General features: G+C 44.6%; 3 protein-coding genes across 3 annotated transcripts; all 3 read right to left on the minus strand.

The window, feature by feature from the left end:
* Positions 1-7,630: 7,630 nt before the first annotated feature.
* Positions 7,631-9,653, minus strand: PtA15_6A559 (uncharacterized protein; the record flags this gene model as incomplete). Its single annotated transcript, XM_053170277.1, has 9 exons — positions 7,631-7,788; positions 7,893-7,945; positions 8,036-8,183; positions 8,248-8,315; positions 8,438-8,525; positions 8,692-8,799; positions 8,938-8,979; positions 9,097-9,388; positions 9,426-9,653. The coding sequence occupies 9 exons, from the start codon at positions 9,651-9,653 to the stop codon at positions 7,631-7,633; spliced, it is 1,185 nt and encodes a 394-aa protein (XP_053021485.1).
* Positions 9,654-10,228: 575 nt separating this feature from the next.
* Positions 10,229-11,983, minus strand: PtA15_6A560 (uncharacterized protein; the record flags this gene model as incomplete). Its single annotated transcript, XM_053170279.1, has 9 exons — positions 10,229-10,297; positions 10,378-10,430; positions 10,507-10,520; positions 10,623-10,706; positions 10,817-10,870; positions 10,945-11,110; positions 11,249-11,460; positions 11,671-11,750; positions 11,858-11,983. The coding sequence occupies 9 exons, from the start codon at positions 11,981-11,983 to the stop codon at positions 10,229-10,231; spliced, it is 858 nt and encodes a 285-aa protein (XP_053021486.1).
* Positions 11,984-13,623: 1,640 nt separating this feature from the next.
* Positions 13,624-14,719, minus strand: PtA15_6A561 (uncharacterized protein; the record flags this gene model as incomplete). Its single annotated transcript, XM_053170280.1, has 4 exons — positions 13,624-13,875; positions 13,950-14,115; positions 14,210-14,367; positions 14,447-14,719. 4 exons carry the CDS (start codon positions 14,717-14,719, stop codon positions 13,624-13,626), a joined length of 849 nt encoding a protein of 282 aa, XP_053021487.1.
* Positions 14,720-19,540: the final 4,821 nt, after the last annotated feature.

Below are 19,540 nucleotides of genomic sequence, written 5' to 3' on the forward strand. Positions count from 1 at the left end.
CGCGAAGTAGGTCCGTAAAATTAAATGAGGTTTCTTCAACATACCCAGTTTTTCTGAGTTTGTTTGCAGTATTAGCACTAACTTAACTAAATACCTCTATTGGAGGGGGGACACTGTCCCACAGGGAGCCTCCAAAGGAGGGGCTTATTGTTTTTTACTAGAAACCTTGTAAACAGGTGCTTCTTGAAATTTTTGCATTCCCAAAATTCATGTGGTTAGGATGGAGTGTTGATTTTGCCCAAAACCCAAACCTTTTTTTTTTTTTTTTTTAAGTGTAATTCTTGGCATTATGATATCTACCTGCAAGAATATTTGTTTTTTGGCTTTGTAATGTTTTTTCCAGTACTTATTTCTATGGGGCCAAGTTCTGTGGAGGATGTGGTAATCTTAACAACTAGGGACAATGAGTTGTGATGTGGGTTTTTGTGGGGTGGATGGGGTGCAACCATTTTTCAGGTTGATTCAATTGGGTAATGGGTATTGAAATTGAAGAGTTTTTATACATATAAAGTGGACAACTAATAAGTGGGTTGAAGGTTGAATGGGTGGTGTGTAGTTGTCCAAGTGCAGAAGTGGTAGCAGCCAGGGTTAGGGTCCACCGGGATTCAAACACCGGACTTGTCACTCTCTTCCAAGTGATTATACTATTTTGTTGCAGGGGAGACACAGAGCGTCCGTGGGTGATGGTTACTGTGAGCCTGAGTCTCTATAGTGACAGCAGGATACAAGGATATGGGGGGCAATATTTGGATTTCTTGGGATAAAGAAACTATAAATATAAGAGAGAGAGAGAAAGAGAGAAAGAGACTGAGCAGATTCAAGATAAACAGATATTAAAAGTTATTCTGGTGGGTATGCACGTCCACTGGCAATGCTACCTCCTTGAAGGAGTGCTGCCAAGCTGTGCTAGAGAGTGCAACAGCCTCCTCTCACCAAAAAACATGGAGGGCTTCTGGATTAGGCAAGTTTATTCCAGCCACAATTTTTTAGCTTCCTTCTGGATAGTCAAGGTTCTTTAAAGGGAAACCTATGTGGTTTGTTTCTTACAAAAACCACAGAAAAAGAAGGATATAAAGCAGCAGAATCCTGTGGTTGATGATGTCTAAACAGGTGCAGACCTGTGATCAAAGATGGGGCAAAGGCTAGCAAAAAGAAGAGCAATCAAGCAGACACAGAGTTGTACCTCTGAGGTAAACAAGGTTCAGTGAAAGAGGTTACTTACTGTCAATATCCTAGGCGCCTGTGACGGTAGGTATACTGGGAGCGTGCTAATCTCTTTGGTGGTGATCCTGGGGTTATCTGGGGTGTGGTTCTAGTGTGCTGAAGTCTGTGTATCCTCCAGCTGCATGGGGGATCCTGACTTCGAAAATTTTCAAGGCTGGCTGACATAATCACACATGTTCATGTGGTTGGAGCGCTCTGTTGCGCCTACCAGGCGCTGCTGCGCCTGCCCATCACAAACAAGGAACTCTATGAAGGAGTTGAGCTGTTGGAAAGTGGCCAGTGGACACTATGGTTTGAATTCCATGAGAAAACATAATCTGAAGTCAAAACAAAGTTAAACCTTAAGCATGAAAAGAGATAAGAGAGTTGAGGTAGAAATAATGATGAAGGCAAACTTTAGGTCAGCTGCACTGACTCTAAGGCTGACAGTTACCGCTAGGCCATCTGGACCGTAACAAACCCAGCTTGGAAAGCTCATGCAATTTCAAGCAAGCTGTGCAACTTAATACATAAAAAATTTCCAATCTTACACTGGATGGCAACAGCAGCCCGACGGCGGCTGAATCCCCCCTTCTGAGCCATAACCAACCCAATATTCCACCCACCATCAATCCAGTTACCCCTCCCTTGCCTGCCACCACCCAACCATCCACTGACCCACCCAACCAAAAGAAACTATTGATGTGAGCTTCTCCCATCCCATCCAATTTTTTTGACTGCCCTGCTGACTTTCCCAGCATTTTTCTTGTCATCCAGCCTCCACTCCACCCATTAAACCCGCCGCCAAATCCTGGCTCTGTTTGGCTGCACCAATGGGTACTTGGTGCAGACGTGCTGGCTGTTCAACAACAGTGTATATCAGACTGATTGGCGGCCATCATGCTTGTCATGTGGATGTGCCCGGGTAGGGGTTGCACTGGGCTGAAGCCATCAACAAAACGAGATGATTGGCTGGGTGAATCAACAGAGGGTTTGGTAGTGGTGCTTTGATGAATGCTACTTTGAATACTCCGGCAACTGTTCAGATTATTGCACATGCTACTTTGTACAATTTGAGCCATGGTCCCTACAGGGGAAGCCGCTTGGGAGATTGACAGAACATGGAGGAGCAGGAGATGGAAGCTTAGCCTTGAGGTAAACCCACTTACTAGCTATTTGTTGATTATTGATGTATCTTACATCTCATGCATTCAGAAAGTTTGTTTTCTCCATTTTGAATTCCTTTCTCTTCAGCGCCTTGTATGAAAACAATTCAGGCTAATCAGCAGAGATTACAGATGGATAACACATCCTGCAAGGCTTGAAACGCAGGTGGAATCAGCCCACTCCATTAGGAGTGGCAAGCACTCAAGTGCTACCTTAGCCCTATTGAGTCCCAGGGCGGACATGTCCCTTGGATGGCTTGCTTTGAACGAGTCACAGGTGTGAAAGATCGTGACTGATCAATTCAAAGAAATTGCTTGGCCTGGGTGAGTTTGAGGGCTGTGGGTGGCTTCATCTGACTGATTCCAACACCTGAATTTGGCCCTGGCCCAGATTTCTCTGATGTTGTGTACGCAGGACCCAGGAGCTCTCTGGTGAGACATAAGCCCACCCATCTAACACCTGCTTACGAGTGTACTATTGCAAGCCATGGTCCACAGTGCTTGGGCTCCATGGGTATCAGTCAGTCAGTCATGGGTGATAGACCCTTAGCTTGTCAAAAAATATCATTTTATCACATAAAATGGGCAGGATTGCGCATGAGCTTAACATTACGCAAGAGAGGAGCTTTGGAAACATCAGCCAGAGATTGGCTAAGAATCCTGAGGGAGTGGTGAAAGCAGGTAAGGAGAGGGCAGATAGATGAATTAATGTTAGGGGTAACTGGATTGATGGTGGGTGGAATATTGGGTTGGTTCTGGCCTGGAAGGGAGGATTCAGCCGCCGTCGGGCTGCTGTTGCCATCCAGTGTAAGATTGGAAATTTTTTATGTATTAAGTTGGACAGCTTGCTTGACTTTGCATAAGCTTTCCAAGCTGGGTTTGGGTTTTGGGAAAAATCAATACTCCATCCTAACCACATGAATTTTGGGAACACAAAAATTTCAAAAACCACCCCGGTCTAAGCTTTCTAGTAAACGCAATATGTGCTATGTGGACCTTGCAGGGGTAGAGAATTAGAAAATTGGCATGTCTCATTCTTTTCTGGAGGCACCACTTCTCACTCACCAGGGGGGGATGTTTTGCACTCTCTAGAGAGTGCCAAGCCGTAATTTTATATTGAATTAGGTCTGATGTGAGTTCAATTTTAACTTTAACTCTTTGTTCAATTTATTCCCAACTCAGGTTTAACATTAGTTCAAGTTTTTTTGGGATAATAGCGGGATTCAAAGTAGACCCGCGCATGCCACTTGCAAGGCAAGGCAAGCCAGTGTTCAACTCAAATGTTGAACGTCAACTTGCAGTCTCCCCGCAAAACTGGGTTATGCAAAGTGACCTGCATGCACGTGTGGGTCTACTTTGAAACCCCCTAATATTTCACTCAATTCCAACACATGAATACCCTCTGCTAATGTTTTGTGTTGGGTTTTTCATGATCACATTTGTGGAATTGAGCTTCAATGCACACAATTTTTGCCAATAATTTACCTATCCTTATGCTCAAATATATACTTAGCCAAGTGACAGGGAATATTTTACATTGCAGATTTTCTTCATTCAAAACAAACCTAACATCAAATTATGGAAAGTTCTTCTAAAATATAGCAACTTCAGAGGATCAGCAAGCTGCCAGATGAATCCTTTGAGCATATTTATGTCATGCCAATTCCCATATTAAATTTGGCAGAAATTGGTTTGAAATCAATTTTTATTCTTCAAGTATCAAACACTTTCAAAGCTAGGAAGACCTGTGTAATGTGGAATTGTACTCCAAGCAATATGAAATGTGAAGATACTGGAGTTTGTTTTCCTTACCATTTTTACCAAGGTATGAGCCATAAAATAATTTTCAAGTTGGAAGTGTGAATAGATGTTCATTCGGGAATCTGCACCTTGCCTAGTACTTTTCCCCAAATGTTTTCCAAAAAGTTTCTCCTATTTGAAGCATTATTTCATCACAGGTACCTTTATTTCCATTTGCATGGCTCAAAAAATAGTGCTGATTGCTCTTATCATATGCAGGTGCTTGAGTAGCACTGGCTTTCAATTATGAATTCCACACTGTGGACCTGTTATATCCAGACCACTCAACATCATTGGCCTTAGGATAGCAGGAGCAGCACAATTATGTGAGGAAAAGCATTAAAAAAACTGGGGTCTGGGGGTTGAAGGTTGGTGCGAGTGAACTATGGCCGGATGGTGAAAGAAAAAAAATCATTACACAGTCACCAGGGGGATGTGTTGCACTCTCCAGAGAGTGCCAGACTGTAATTTTTATCTAGAATTCTGCCAGATATGATCCATTGCCTCATGTGTAACTGAATTGTGGGTTGGTTTTATGTTTATAATCAACTCATACTGATCTTATCTGTATCTAATCTTGTTGTATCTGGCAATTTAAACTGAACTAATGGGTATTTCCCCTCAGTGGCCAGTACACAAAGGGATTCTCAACCAGCCAATTTGTACCCGCCATCAAGTGGAGACATCCTCCGCTTGATTACTGGGTTGTATGGCCATCAAGTGGAGAAAACCTCCACTTGGTGAATGGTTTAAATGATCATGAAGTGGAGAAATCCTCCATTCTGTGATCCTTGCCATTGACCATTGAGTGGAGAAATCCTCCACTTGATGACCATGTATAAAAACCATCAAGTGGAGAAATCCTCCACTGCATGAACGGTTTGTATGGTCATTGAGTGGAGAGCATCTTATCTCAATTACATGTGTATACCCTCCATTAATGGTTGGAGGAATCCTTCACTTGATTACAGGTGACTGGGATGTGAAAGTACCATCTCAACAACCAGTACATGTTGGTAATCAAGGAGTCTCTTTCCCAGCTTGGTGAACCAGCCATTACTGTACATTGATCTGGGAAAGTCCCAGCTGAAAGGCATTACATTCTGGCAATTTGGCGGCACCTTTACAATCTGGGACGCCAGTTTATACTGCTTATTCAGCCTACACATCTTGGGAATGTTGGATTAATGACCAGTATGTGCTGGTCATCGCGCTAGGGCTTTGCCCATGTGATTACCAGTAGGTACTGGTCATTGGTTTTGAGCTTGGATAGGCAGCGGATTGGTGTCCACAGCACTTGTCCACCACAACACTCGGCCAAGCATTGCAGTCGACAAAGGACAGGGGTCCCTGAGTCGGAGAAGCCCTATCCCAATAATCAGCAGATACTGGATATTGCACCGTCCTTTCTGAGCTTTTTCAACAGCATATACTGTCCAAAGAGCTCGGGAAAGCCCAGCTACATGGCCAGCATATGGTGGTCAAGAAGCCAGGAATTTCCTAGTGCAATGGTCAGCACTACCTGTTCATTGAGTCTGGGTACAGGTGTTAGCTGCTGGCCAATGTCCACCCTGATGTTCACCCAAACATGAGGGTGGACATTACAAAAGTAAAAAAGACCCTCCCAAGGGAAAAGGGGCCATGCTGAGCCAATCCAAATTTCCTCACCACAACTCCCAGAGCCACACCCCAGACCCCTCTACCCCCTGCCTACTTTGTGATTGACTCAGGACCAACCCATGACATCCTGAGTGAATCCTACACCTCCTCTGCAGGACTGCTTAGCATGGAGAATGTAAACCAGTACCGTTTGGTACCTGATGTGGTGCCAGGTGCCCGTTCTTTTGGAAAAGGGTTGGGCTTTAGGCACACCAATGATTTACTACGTGCACGCCAAAAAAGGCCTGAATCTCCAACCACTCTAATATTTTTGGAGTGGGATGTGGTTCACTCCAAAACCAGGTATTTTTTGGAGTGCACATCCCTGCACTACATGCTGGTTTGGAGTGAACACAGGGACACTCCATGTACCCTTGTCTTGGGCCGGCGAAGGCCGGCCATCAAGCAAAAGCACTCCCCTTGATGGCTGGTCTTCACCGGCCATTGGGGAGAGTACATACACATACAAGCCCCTTGATGACAGGTCAGACTGGTCATCAAGAGTACTCAACACTCTTGATGACCAGGACCAACTGGTCATTGAGAGGGCACTGCCCTCTCAATCAACGGGATCAACCGGTCATTGAGAAGACTCAACCCTCTCAATAACTGGGATTGACTGGTCATCAAGAGGAATCCACCCTCTTGATGACCGGGATTGACCGGTAATCAAGAGGACTCAGCCCTCTCAATGACCGGGATTGGCAGTTTATCAAGAGGACGCAGCCCTCTTGATGACAGGTCAGACCAGTCATCAAGGGGATACAACCCTCTTGATGACTGTTTTGTCCGGCAGGTAGCTTCCTGTTGTAGGGTCCCCGGTCATCAAGAGGGCTGTGTCCTCTTGATGACCAGTTGGTCCTGGTCTTTGTGAGGGCTGTGTACTCTTGATTACCAGTCGGTTCCAGTCATCAAGAGGGCTGTGTCCTCTTGATGACCGGTTGGTCCCGGTCATTGAGAGGGTGGAGTCCCCGTCTGCCCACCCCTCATATCTCATGTTCTGATGGCACAATATTGCTAAAAAATTCAGGGGTTTCATTTGATGCATATTTCTCTGTGATCTGAATTTTTTATGCATGTGCTGCGTGGGAAACAAAAGTTATGAATATGGCAGATCATAAAATGTGCACCCCTCATATCTCATGTTTTGGTAGCACAATATTGCTATAAATTTGAAGGGGTTCAATTTATGCACAATTCTCTTTTATATCAAATTTTTACGCATGTAGTGCGTGGGAAAAAAAGTTATGGGTGGGGTGGATAATAAAAAATATATCAATAATTAGTCGCGATGACTCCCAAAAGAAAATCTGTTTTAGGAAAACGACTCCCAAAAAGCGCCGTAGCCCAAAAAAGGGGCTGGGCCGACGTCCGGACCCGGTCGCAATTTGGTCCAGGCGACGTATGGGAGTCTTTTTCCAATTTATGGGAGTCGATTTTCCAAGTCCCAATATTTTTTGGAAATTTACATTCTTCCTGTTTGTTTGTAATTCTTGAATAGCCTTATGGACCTGTGGCTGGCCCCTCTGCCAATCAAACAATGTACCCCCAGAGACATTCTCACTATGTAGCATCTCAGGGAAGGGGATAGTATTTGCGCAAAATATGCCCAAACAATTCTGAGATGTTTGACTCCATGGTGTTTTTAATGTTCCTGAAACCTGATATATATCAAGTAAACAAAGTGATAATTTCTTCATACAATGTCGGAGGCCACGACTCATGAACATTTATTTCTGTGGTAAATGGCAATGATAAAACAAAAAACACTTGGCTGTTAATGGGGTAGTGGAGTGCTATAATTAATTACCAAGCACTTCTTTGAGGTTTTTCTGGGCACTTCCTCTTTGGAGAGGTTTAGGTTGGCTAGAATCAGGTCTCCAGCCAATAAAGTAGATGATTTGAAAAGTGGCTGGGATCACGCTGTCATCCGTCTCTGTATTCTTGGTTCCATACATACCTTCAAGCGTCATCATGATGCGTAGTAAAAAATTGGCCAATAATAACAATTAGTAGATGTTTATCGCTGCAAGGGCCCTGCAATGGGTTGATTAAGCTTCTCACTTTCATAAATCGAAGCGGCTGCTAGCAGCGTATCTCTTTTGAGGAACGTTCGTCTACCTCAGATCCAAAGGGTAGTAGACTCCAAAATGATCAATTTACTCTGTGGGGTCGATTAGAGAGTGATGAGCCAACCAGAAACTGACCGGTTAATCGTGGCATTACTTTCCCCCATGAACCGAAGATCGTCCATCAATTCAAACATGCTAGGATATTGGACGGTTATTTCGTCCGTGTCAATTGTCGGAATGGAGAACCCAGCTCGGTTAATCAACGACGACATTGATTGAGAATCTGTCATTCCAAGAAATCATTAGCGCAGATGAAATCAAGGTCCCTCTTCCTGAATGATACTGACCTGTCATCGGGGATATCCTAGCTGAAATGCCTCCTTCCCGCTCTTGTTCTGCCAACTGCAAAGAAGTCCTACACCGGAAGTGGTGGCATCAAATTTCTATTTGATAAACAGACAGGCCAGAAGGCCGTTTGGCTCTCTGTCGTAATGCGATGTGTTGCAAACTCAACATCCTTAGCAGTGTTGAAAGTACCTTAGTTCAAATAAAGTATCACCCCCAAACATTGCCCCAATGAAAACGCCGTCTGGTTTCAAGCTGTTTTGAATCTGGATCAGAGTACCTGTTGCAGACGAGCACTACAATAAGTAAAACGCATATGGGTATGAATTCTTATTTTAACATCGATTCGACAGATGGATCGAGGAACATCTGCAGTCAAATTCTGCGATAATGCCAAGTAAATCGAAATGTGTATGAGAAGGAAGGAATTGGCATGTTTAACTAACCAGGTAGATCGTTGACCCAATGCAAAGATAAACACGACATAATGCACTCCTGTGATCCAGGCTCTAGGGTAACAAGTTCTTCATCCATGACCACTCGGGAAATTTCGACTAAAAATGCAGTACGGATTGAACTTCTATTAGGTCAGGTCAATAGATGAAAGAACAGAGATTAATCCCGCCTGATGCCGATTTCCGTTCGCCAAGAGGAATAAATGGAATTGGAATTCAATTAGAAAGCTAACATACCATCGGATGGGCAAAACTCTTTGTCTCTCCAGAGAAGGTCCGCTGAGTGAATTGTGAGTTTAAAACAAAAAAAAGCAAAACAAAACAAAACCAAATATATGAACCCAAACTACACTGCAAATGCACTTGTGAGGTAGAAAAAAGATATGATCGGCTTACGACAACTGTCGGTGAGGACTATTTTTTGAGGAAGATAGAAGTCGAGTAGAGGCTTGACCAATGAGCCAGGACCCGCACCGAATTCGAGAATTTGATCATATCTTCTCCGGATATCCCTGAGTCGGTCGACGAGACCGAAGGCGACCTCATCTCTCAAGTAATCAGTAACCCTATTCCTGCCAATGTCCTTCCGAACCGCTCTCGACTTTTGCTTGAGCTTGCTCGACCGATCGAATACTTTGAATGGATTTGGTGCGCTGCTCGTCGGCCCGCCTGCGCCCATCGAGCTCGCCTGTAATTCATTCGGTCGCCGGCTTAGTAGACCGAACGATCGAGAATGTTTCGTCAATCCTGTGATCGAACTGGTCTTGATCGGAGCCTTCATCGGAGCTGATAGGGTGAGGTTGAGCATCAAGGACTGGTCGCTCAGCTTGGCTCAATGCGAATCCGATCTGTCGATGAGCACATCTGCGAAACCCGACCTCTGAGCCGGATATCCGGCCCTTTTTACGTCCTCCCGGGAGCTCGCTTGGCGCCGGGCGCGCAGCGGCAGCCATTCTGCCCGTCTTCTTCCTGCCTTGGTCGGCTTCTTTTTGTGTTATAGATGAATGAAAACTTTGCCAAACTATCGCGACAAGGCTCATGGTCAATTCTGGGAAGCAGAAAACATTGGTCTGTCATCCAAATGATCATTGACTCGTCATGGACAAATGTGGGGCCAAATGAGAGGGAAATTCCACTTTTGAATCACATTACTGGGCGCGCGCGAGCAGCTATCTCAGTACAAACGACACAAGAAATCAAGACTTTGAACAGGGAATGTTACAATCTGGTAAACAGCAAGTCGGGGATCAACCGCTTTGCCCTCGGAAGGCAGAAGGAGTAAATGCGAGTATCTTGTAGTGTACAAACCCACATCTTTATTTTCAAGAACACGTTTTTTTTTCAGCAGAAAATATTACAATGAGTACACATGGCAAACGTCATTAGCAATCGGCTGGGACAGACAGGAAACCAATATTATATACAAGATTATTCAGTTTGATGGGATGAAAACGTAGCTCGATCGGCTTAAGGAGGTAGACGTTATGGCTCGAATGCCCCAATAAGATCGATGATATCACACTGGCTTTCAAACATCATCATCTTCCCCGTCCTCATCGGTACTTTCCGTTCCTTCGTCTTTCGCTTTACGTCTCCTCTGGTAATAAATAAAGTTTTATAAGAACCCTTCGAGTAAAAGTTCAGCTGGCGTGACAAACAACGCCTGAAAAAACTCACTGTAGGTATTCTGACTCTTTGGCTCGAAAAGTGTTTTGTTAATGGTGTCGGGCCTAGATTAGAATGGTTCAACAGGTTTTCCTAATAGTCAGCGGTAGTCAGCAATAAACAATTACTTTTCGGATTTACCTAGCATTCCGGGACTGGGTCGAATGGTTATGGCGAGGGCAAATCAAGATAGAAGTAAATTAATCTCCCTCCACCGTAATTTTAAGTCGAGAGGTATGGATGATAAAAGATCTTACAATTTCTTCGCGGAGTACACTTGGAATGGCTCACTGAGGGTTGACGCCAAAATGTCTGTTGGTTGGTCGGTGTTGCGGATGTGACTTCGAATGTTCAATTTGCGTTGATTTTCCAATGGAAAAAATGTTCACAATTCATATTCCAACTGAGTAAGGGCTTTTTCTAACTTGAAAGAAACAAAAATACAACTTACTTTCCTAGGACAACGAACGTGAACCTGAGACAGAACAGTCCCTCCGTGCGAACGCTAAGAACCCAACAAACAAGAACCGTTTAACCAACTGCCTCGCTTGAATGTAGAACTGAAACTTGAGAACACACGAGAGATCATGAAATATGAAAAATATGCCAGGCTGTCCATCCATCCCTTTGAGCTTTGATGCGCTTTGAGCCAGGGCTCCAATCAGGTTGCGAGTATACGCTATTTCTCCGTTTGGTTTTGCAGGACCGTCTAAAGCAGGCCGCGAATAGTATTGGGCGATTGGACCTGGTAAATCAAGCAAAAGAATCAGCGTTGCTGAGCTAAACAAACCTCACAAAGCAATGCAGAACTGCCTAATCCTAATGCTTCCACGCAAATGAATCGCAGCAGGAAAAAAATTCAAAATCAATAGGTGTATCTAACCTTCATTGGTTCCGCCGGGATGGATGAGGTTGGATATGGCTGATTTTTGCGAGGAGGGTCCCGCAACTGGTGCGTGATCATTCCGCGTTGGTGGATAGCTGGCCGTAGACTCGGGATTGCAGAAAACTGGATGCATGACAATGTTGAGTTCATGAGTTCCGCGTGAGTCCCAAAGGTCTGCGTTCAGAACAAAAAATGATATGTCCACTTCGCTGCAAGGAAAACAAAACCATCCCAAAAGCAAGTAATCAGATGCCACAATTTGGTGATCAAGCGCAATCCATTTAGAAATACAATCATGTGCTATGACATCAGCCAAGAAACGCAGGAAGAATTTGTGTATATCCATGCTAACGAAGTGTCAGAAATCCAATGAAAGCTTTATCGCATTAGAAACAGCCAGGTTAACATCTCTTACGAACTCAGCATTTATCTGCATACCCGTATGTGAATCATACACCAATAGCTCGACAATAACGGGTGGGGTCAACAACCTTCGGTCCTAAGTTCAATTTTAGAACCAGTCAGGTGGGTAAGTAAGCAAACCTATTTAAATCTTAGAACAGTCAAAGTACTGCTTGGTAATAATCATTAGAATGGAAGACCGACCTTATCACCAAAACCACACATCCTGGCTCGGACAGGCTGCTGCAAAATTCTGAGTTGGTAGTGTTTCTCCTGACCACTATTTGGTCTATCCGCCGGCGGATGGTAGTTTGACGTTGAAGCGTACATCTGGGGCAAGCAAAGAATCGAGTTTGCCAGTGAGGATGTGGATACCGATACCACAAAACGATGACGGGCCGGGACTATTTCAGTCAGTCTTCAGCCAAGCCGAGCCAAGGTGTAGAGTTTGCAACTGTGGAGTCCGACCTTTAGAAGCCGCTTGGCATCAGATTTCGGGTGCAAGGCTGGGAAAAGAAGCCGGCGACTCCAACCTTCAATCAACTACATTAAGCAGGTTATCTACCCACCCAAGGTTGATCTGAGCATTCAGAGACAAAAACGCGGTGCAGAGACAAAAACGCGGTGGATCAGAAAGTGAGTGAAACGAACACGGCTGCTAGCCAAGCAGCCAGCCATTCACCAACCCCGCTTGGCCATGAGAAGTATATAAAATACAGCGCGCGAGAAGGAAGTCTTACCATTAGAATTAGGAAGCTGCCCGAATGGAAAGGCTGTTGACTATGTAATCACTTGGCGGCACGGGGGAACATTCGATAGATCGCATCGGTGGATACGACTCATCGGTGGAACGAACGCCGGATCCACCGATTAACCAGACTTATGCCACACCTTGGTCGGAATGGCGACAGGTGGCAGCTCGGACGGGGTTTATGGCGTCTGTGTATTCATCACTGTACTCCGTGAGAGTTTCGGACACACGAGATAGCATGATTGGCGCATTGATGCATCGGTGCGTCACGACCACTTGACTGGCGCAGTTTGCTCGCAGTGACTCGCAGCCGTCGGGCTAACATGTCCGATAGCGTGGCATCTCGGGTGCATCTCGGTGCGGCAGCGGGACCAATAAAGGCAACCCACCCGGCCTGAGGTTCGGACATATTGCCAGGTCTGGCAGTCCCCGGGTCTGCAAGCCGCGGTGACAACATGAGCTTTGTCGCCGTCCCAGTCCCAGCTGGTGCATGCATACATACATACAGTCACACTTCACAGCGGCGCTGTAAAACTGTAGAATCGAGCGCCGTCTCGAGGGAACAGGGCTTGGTCTAGACCGAAAAAACGCGAGAGCGCCTTGCTGACGATCTCTCACCGCGAGTCATCACGGTGAGATTTTACGTATGTACAACATAAGAGCCATGCACGCGACCCCGCTTCCCTCAGGTCGATATTAAAACGTCACAATGGTACCCTACGGTACCTCCTGGGCGCGAAGCTCGGAGGGGGGCGCTTGGCGCCCAACCCAAGAGGAGACCTCGTTCGTGACCAAAGCCGTTTTTTCCCTTTAGCCCCCGAAACCTCTGGCAGGCTGTCTCTTAGTGTACAAAAGTTTGCATACTGGAAATTTTTACGCGCCTTTTGAAAAAATAAGCGTTTACACGGAGCTGTGAGCTGGTTCCTGTTTCAAATCAAATGGATATTGATCTATATTGATGTATCCTCCTACTCAACTGGCCAAGATATCCCGTAAATGTTTATCAGGATTTTTTTCTTTCCTCTTTTGGGATTAGGTAATTGAAATGGCATAAAGTCTAACAAAACAAATTTGAACATCAATAAAAACAGGTGAAATTTTTGAGATTATACACAATAATGCATCCAAAGCAAGATTAGGGCCATCAAGACCATGATCGTCTTCTCATGAATAATAGTTAATTTGCCCATGGCTGATCGCGGGGAAACTTGGAATCTTTCTAAAAAAATGAAGTTTCACTTGGGATTTGCCTGAAATCCTTTGCTTCTTGAACAACTTGAGGACGAGCTACCTGGACAGCTTCAGGAAGCTCTCGGGTCTCGAATGACGCGCCACAAATATCGCTAATTTGGTGCACCGTTTGGCCTGCGGTATAATTGAATTCGATCCCAGCAGGGTCTTCGCGGATGGCATCAATCATCAAAGCCGATTGGCTGACGATTGCTTTCCCACAAGCGTTGCAGTATGCCTCCTGTAGAAGATTGTTGATTTGCTTCAGCATCAAACTTGATTATTCCTACCACAATGACAAGAAATTAGGCCAACCTTTGGGACAGGAATGAAAGCCTGGTCTGCTTGGGTAAACTTGCCAGCGATTAAAGACATTACTTCGTCAACAGTTATCTTTTCCCGGCTTTGATCCTCGACATTTCCCAATACAGAAGGAAGGCAGTAGTTCAAATTTTCTTTATATTGTGTGCAGAACATCTCCCTGGAAAGGAAAGAGAGCAGGAGAAATTTTGTTAGTCTAAACAATTGATTATTAGGTTAGGTCCTTTTAGACTGCGCATACAACTGGTTCTTACCTGGTCGCATTATAGTGTGTTATGACTGAGTATATAGCCACAGCGGCCATTGTTCCCTCTTTCAAATCGTTTTGGCAACCCATTCGAATCATTTGACTTGCCGAGGCTAAACCTTCCTTTCCACAAGGCTTGGCTGAACATGCACCGGTGACCCAGTTCTAAAAGACGGGTCCAAGAAAAAAAAATCAAAAGGATCAGTCAAAGCATAACTTTGAGCCGGGTGGATGTGAAACTCACGTTGATTGGAGAAACAAGAGATCCTTTGGTGTCAAAGATTGAGACCAGTGCGAGAACGTTCGCGCAAGTTCCAAATTCGCTCGCCAATAATCCAGCGGTGGCTAGTTGACAAGAAGTAGATAGCTTAGAAGTTTTGGCGAGAGTGCCTCTGACGCCCATGGTGGGATGATCCCCTTGAGGCCGGGCGACTTCAACGTTCCAGGGGTGCGCCATGGCGGTCTGATAGCCGACCAAGGAGATGAGGATGGAAATCATGAGGTTTGATATAGCCATTAGTTTTGAGTTCAGAGCTTCGTGATTTGAGTAGGGTATAATGGAGTGATAAAAATTTAGACGATGTGAGGATGAGAATGAAATATTCACTAATACTAGTCTTAGACTTAGCACGGATAAAAGTTGGCGCAATTCACAAAATGGGTTGAATGGATAATCGTCAAACAAAATACGACTAAACTCACTCCATTTTATGCAGATGAATGAGAGAAGAGATTCACGATGAAGAAACGGCCGTGGAGGAAACTATCCCCCGCAGACTGCTACCGAGTCGTTAGTTCGGACTTGGTGGCAGACCCCACCTGGCAGCTTGGCAGCTACAAACGGACAAGGCACAGATTATAACTGTGGCTTGCCACCACCATTCATCAGCAGTATGGACCTCACTCCAGCGGGGCTGTGAGGTGGAGTTTAGCCAGGTTCTTGTTTGTTTAGACTGGGTTACTTGCAAATGCAATGCATTACGACGCGATACTTCGCGACCCTCACTGAGTGAGACGGCGAGCCGATCTTGACTGGTGCTCGACAAGGGTCCAACCAATTGACGCCGTTGGCTTGCTCAGCTGGACAAGCTTTCGACCGCTGCTGAGTCCTGCTGGACTTGGGCTTGGCAGTGAATCAAGCCAACGGAGTCAATCGGCATTTACAACCTGATGGCCCTGTTGACCTGCTCACCAGGGCCGAATCCTATACGGCGACACAAAATTTCGAAAGATTATATCGTTTCAGGGGCCGGGGGACCCGGCGCGCTGAAGACGCCTCGCGAGTGGAGGACTTCCCGTCATTTTTGAATAAATCAGGGAAATCTGAAATTTGGGACTCTGGATTGCTTCGGGCATCTTCCGGGACCTAGATTTCCCTGCAAAATCTGAAATCTGGCGGCTCAGATCTAACTTTCCAGATTGACGGGAAGTCCTCCAGTTGGAGGTAGGTGCTAGCTTAACAAAGCCTCTCGAGCGGAGGGTCCAGGGGACCCCGCCCGGAGGGCTCTCCGCAGGAGAGGCTTATGAGTTATGTCTTGATTTAAGCAGGAGCAGAAAGGATCTGCTACACTAAAAATCCCAACCAATATAGAAAAACTGAATACACAGAGTTGTAGGTTCTGTTCTTGCAAGGAATTTGAGCCACTCATTTATCTTGTAGCCAGAAAAACAACTCCTGGAGTCCCAAACAAGTGGAGCCTCATTTGGAAGACTTGTGCATTTTTGATCTTTTGAAAAGGTCAACAGATTGGGATAGAAAAAAACTGAGTAGACCAAATTGTAGAGAAAGAAAAGTAGCATAGGGTACAGATAGGGCATATTGGTGGAGAGGCTGGGGGAGGAGCTATAAAAATTTTAAAAACCTTTCAGCCAAATGAACTTTCTGCTCCCGCGTAAAATTTGGGATAATGCGCAAGTCCCTCCCTGCGGGAGGGGCGGCTTTGCCGCCAGCCACAGCGCTCCCACCAGGGGGGACTTGTGTTAAGTTAGCTCCCTGCGGGAGGGGCGGCTTCGCCGCCAGCCAGTGCTACACAGCGAGCCTCCCACCAGGGGGGACTTGTGTTAAGTTAGAGGTAGGTGGACATCCGGACCCTGAACATCCGGTGAGACCCAACCGGGTATTTGGTACATCCGACATCCGTCGGGTACCCGACTGGGTACCTATGAGGCTATGTTTCAGAGGCTGGAGCTCGGCAAGTGTCTGTCTCCAGCCTCTGGGGGCTTATTTTATGATTGAGGATTGGTCCCGGGGGGACCAATCGTTGTTTGCGATGTTACTGGTCATCAAATAGAACAAAATATCCACAACGAGTTATGTTTCATTGAACAACAAGCTATGTATCATCGATCGCGATGCGATCAAGAATGAAGATCAGGCAGATGAAGTGGAAGAGGTTGATGTACAGATGCAATTGATATCAATGACATCCTCATCAACCCAGTCCTTCAAGCAGATGAGGGCCTTGAGTGTCTCAACACACATCCGGTTTTGTGTATAGTCCTGGATGTGACAACCAGCCAAGAAAGCCCTCTCGGATGGGGCACTCGATGCGGGTACTGAGAGGTACGTTTGCGCCATGTTGGTCTTGGATTCGTCAGTTGTATGTTTCGGAGGCATCTTGATTGAGGATTCAAGTGCCCACAGCAAATATCTCATGTACAGTTTCAGAAGATCCGGATACCCGACGTTGGGTTCGGGTATGCCGGATCTCTTGTCGGGATACCTGGTACCCGACCTGACTTGCCGGATGTCCACCTTAGTTGGAGGACTTCCCGCCGACTTCGAATAAATCTGGAATTCCAGATTTCGCAGGGGAATCTGGAATCTGGAAATCTGGATCCCTTTGGGGAGCTTTGGGAACCGAGATTGGAGGACTTCCCGTCGACTTCGAATAAATCTGGATTTCCAGATTTTGCAGGGGAATCTGGAATCTGGAACTCTGGATCCCTTTGGGGAGCTTCGGGGACCAAGATTTCACTGCAAAATCTGAAATCTGTCGGCTCAGATCTGGATTTCCAGATCGACGGGAAGTCCTCCATTTCCCTGCAAAATCTGAAATCTGTCAGCTCAGATCTGGATTTCCAGATCGACGGGAAGTCCTCCAGTGGAGGACTTCCCGCCAATCTGGAAACCCAGATTTTCCCAGATTTCGCAGGGAAATCTAGGCAGATCTAGGATTTGGGACGATCGAGCCCAGATTTCCCAGCAAAATCTAGAAAAATCTGAGTTCCCAGATTGACGGGAAGTCCTCCAGTGAGCCTTCAGATTATTATGATTGCTAGTCCGTTTTGATCCCTCACAACCAGTTTTGATCCCTTTCCAGTATTTGAATCACATAATGATGTAAGCAAATTCCTGGATGACAGCTTAGGATTAATTTTGGTAAGGCATTCTCTTTGACTACTTAATGATAACATCAAAATACTGACTTGATTGTGACTTGTCTCTTTGGAAGGTATCACAAGCAGCAATTATGGTATTCAAAATTGCATAAGTTTTTTTTACATAAAATTCTAAACTGCAATTTTGGCTGGGAGATGTCACTTAAAGTTTTATGCACGCTGACATCTCCCAGCCAAAATTGGTTTTATGATTTTATGTAAATAGTGACATATGCAATTTTGAATACCATAAATTGCCACATATCCAGGTTCCTTGTGTTATGGTATGTACAGTTATATTTATGGTATTGGCCAACCATGCACATCAACATCTGGCCAATCTTCCAATACCATACAGCCTAATTTGTATGCTATGCGTGTGGATGAGATAATTTAAATTTCTCCATCTAATGAGGAAGTTATTGAAGGTAAAAGTTTCAGACAGTTCAAACCATTCCTGTTTGATTTCCAGCTTTAGACTCAATAAAACAGCAATTTCTTGCACTTCTAGACAGATCTGCAAGTTATCTTTCTCATTGCTTCATTGCTTTGGGAAGCTCAAACACAAAACAGTCAGTTTATTCAAGCACCCAAATCACAGTTTTTTCAGAGGATGAGGCTTCATAAGATCCCCAACTCTTTTCTTGATCAGGCAAGAATTGATTGTCTATGATCAATTTGGTCAAAATTCCCCTCTGCTGGGAAAATAAGAAAGGTGAGTGATGAATGCAAGACCAGACCAGGATTCAACTGAAAGTTTTTGTTTCATAACTAAAACTGACAATTTTATCACTTTTGATGTTTGGTTTTGATAGCTAAGGCTGAAAGAAAATGATACATGTCCAATTTGCAGTGAGGATCTACAGGAAAAGTTGAAAAATCCAGATGATCAAGTCACAATTTGGTTGACAAAGTGGAATCATGTTCACATTGCCATAAACCTTTTCATACAAGGTGCCTATCAACTTGTCTAGAAAAAAAGGATAGCTGTCCTTTGTGCAGGGTAAAATATGTATCTTTTTTAGCCTACATGGTTTTATTAATTGAAGGAGCAAGATTAATGGTAAATTATTGGAAATTTGAAACAATAAGTTCCCTGGGGGCATATCAATTAAACGTGAGTTAATTCAATTAATTTGAGGGAGAAATAGATACAGTCTGAAAATTTCATAAATGATGGCATTCCCAAGCAGATTTTGCCATCAATGTAGCATCAAGCTGGTATCTATTTGAGATAGATCATTTTTCAGTATTCCTTTTGTAATCTTTTTGCTATTTGTGTATTTTATTACCTAAAAGTATCTAGCAATGCTTTGTTGGGAGACATGATTTTATACAAAATGTAAGAAGATAGCCAAAATTGCAGTGTACAATCTTGTATACAAACAATTACATAGGCAATTTTGAGCACCATATTTGAAGTTGAACCCAACAATTAACTCACCTGGAATTTTTTGGTATTTGTTTGATCCATTAGGGGCATTCAAAGCTGGCTGGGTGAAAATTGCATACACGCTTGCAAGTCGGTGTTCTTGACTCTGAGCACCACCTTGCAAAAAAAGTATTCAAAAAGGCCTGGGAAGTGTAGTCCAAGAGTGCTTGCATGCACGTTAGAATAGCAACAAGGATGTGAAACCAGGATGTGAAACCCCCTAATCATTTGTTTCTTCTTTTCTTGTTTTTTTGTCTCTTAGCTTGTTTACTTTTTTTTCAAAAAAATAAAACGACAACAAAAAAATAAAACACAGAGAAGGGAAAATAAAAAGAGAAGACAGGCTGAAGTGATGACCTAAACAACAATCTATGTAGCATGATAAATAAGTATGTAACACCCCCTCCTTGCCCTCATCAGAAAAACACAATAAAAATGGTAGCAGCGGCAATACAAAGAGAGATGGGAACAACAAAGAGCAAAGGAGATAAACAATGTGATTAGAAAGAAAGGATAAGAGAAGGA

Source organism: Puccinia triticina, chromosome 6A (genome assembly GCF_026914185.1).
Source record: "Puccinia triticina chromosome 6A, complete sequence".
Lineage (NCBI taxonomy): Eukaryota > Fungi > Basidiomycota > Pucciniomycetes > Pucciniales > Pucciniaceae > Puccinia > Puccinia triticina.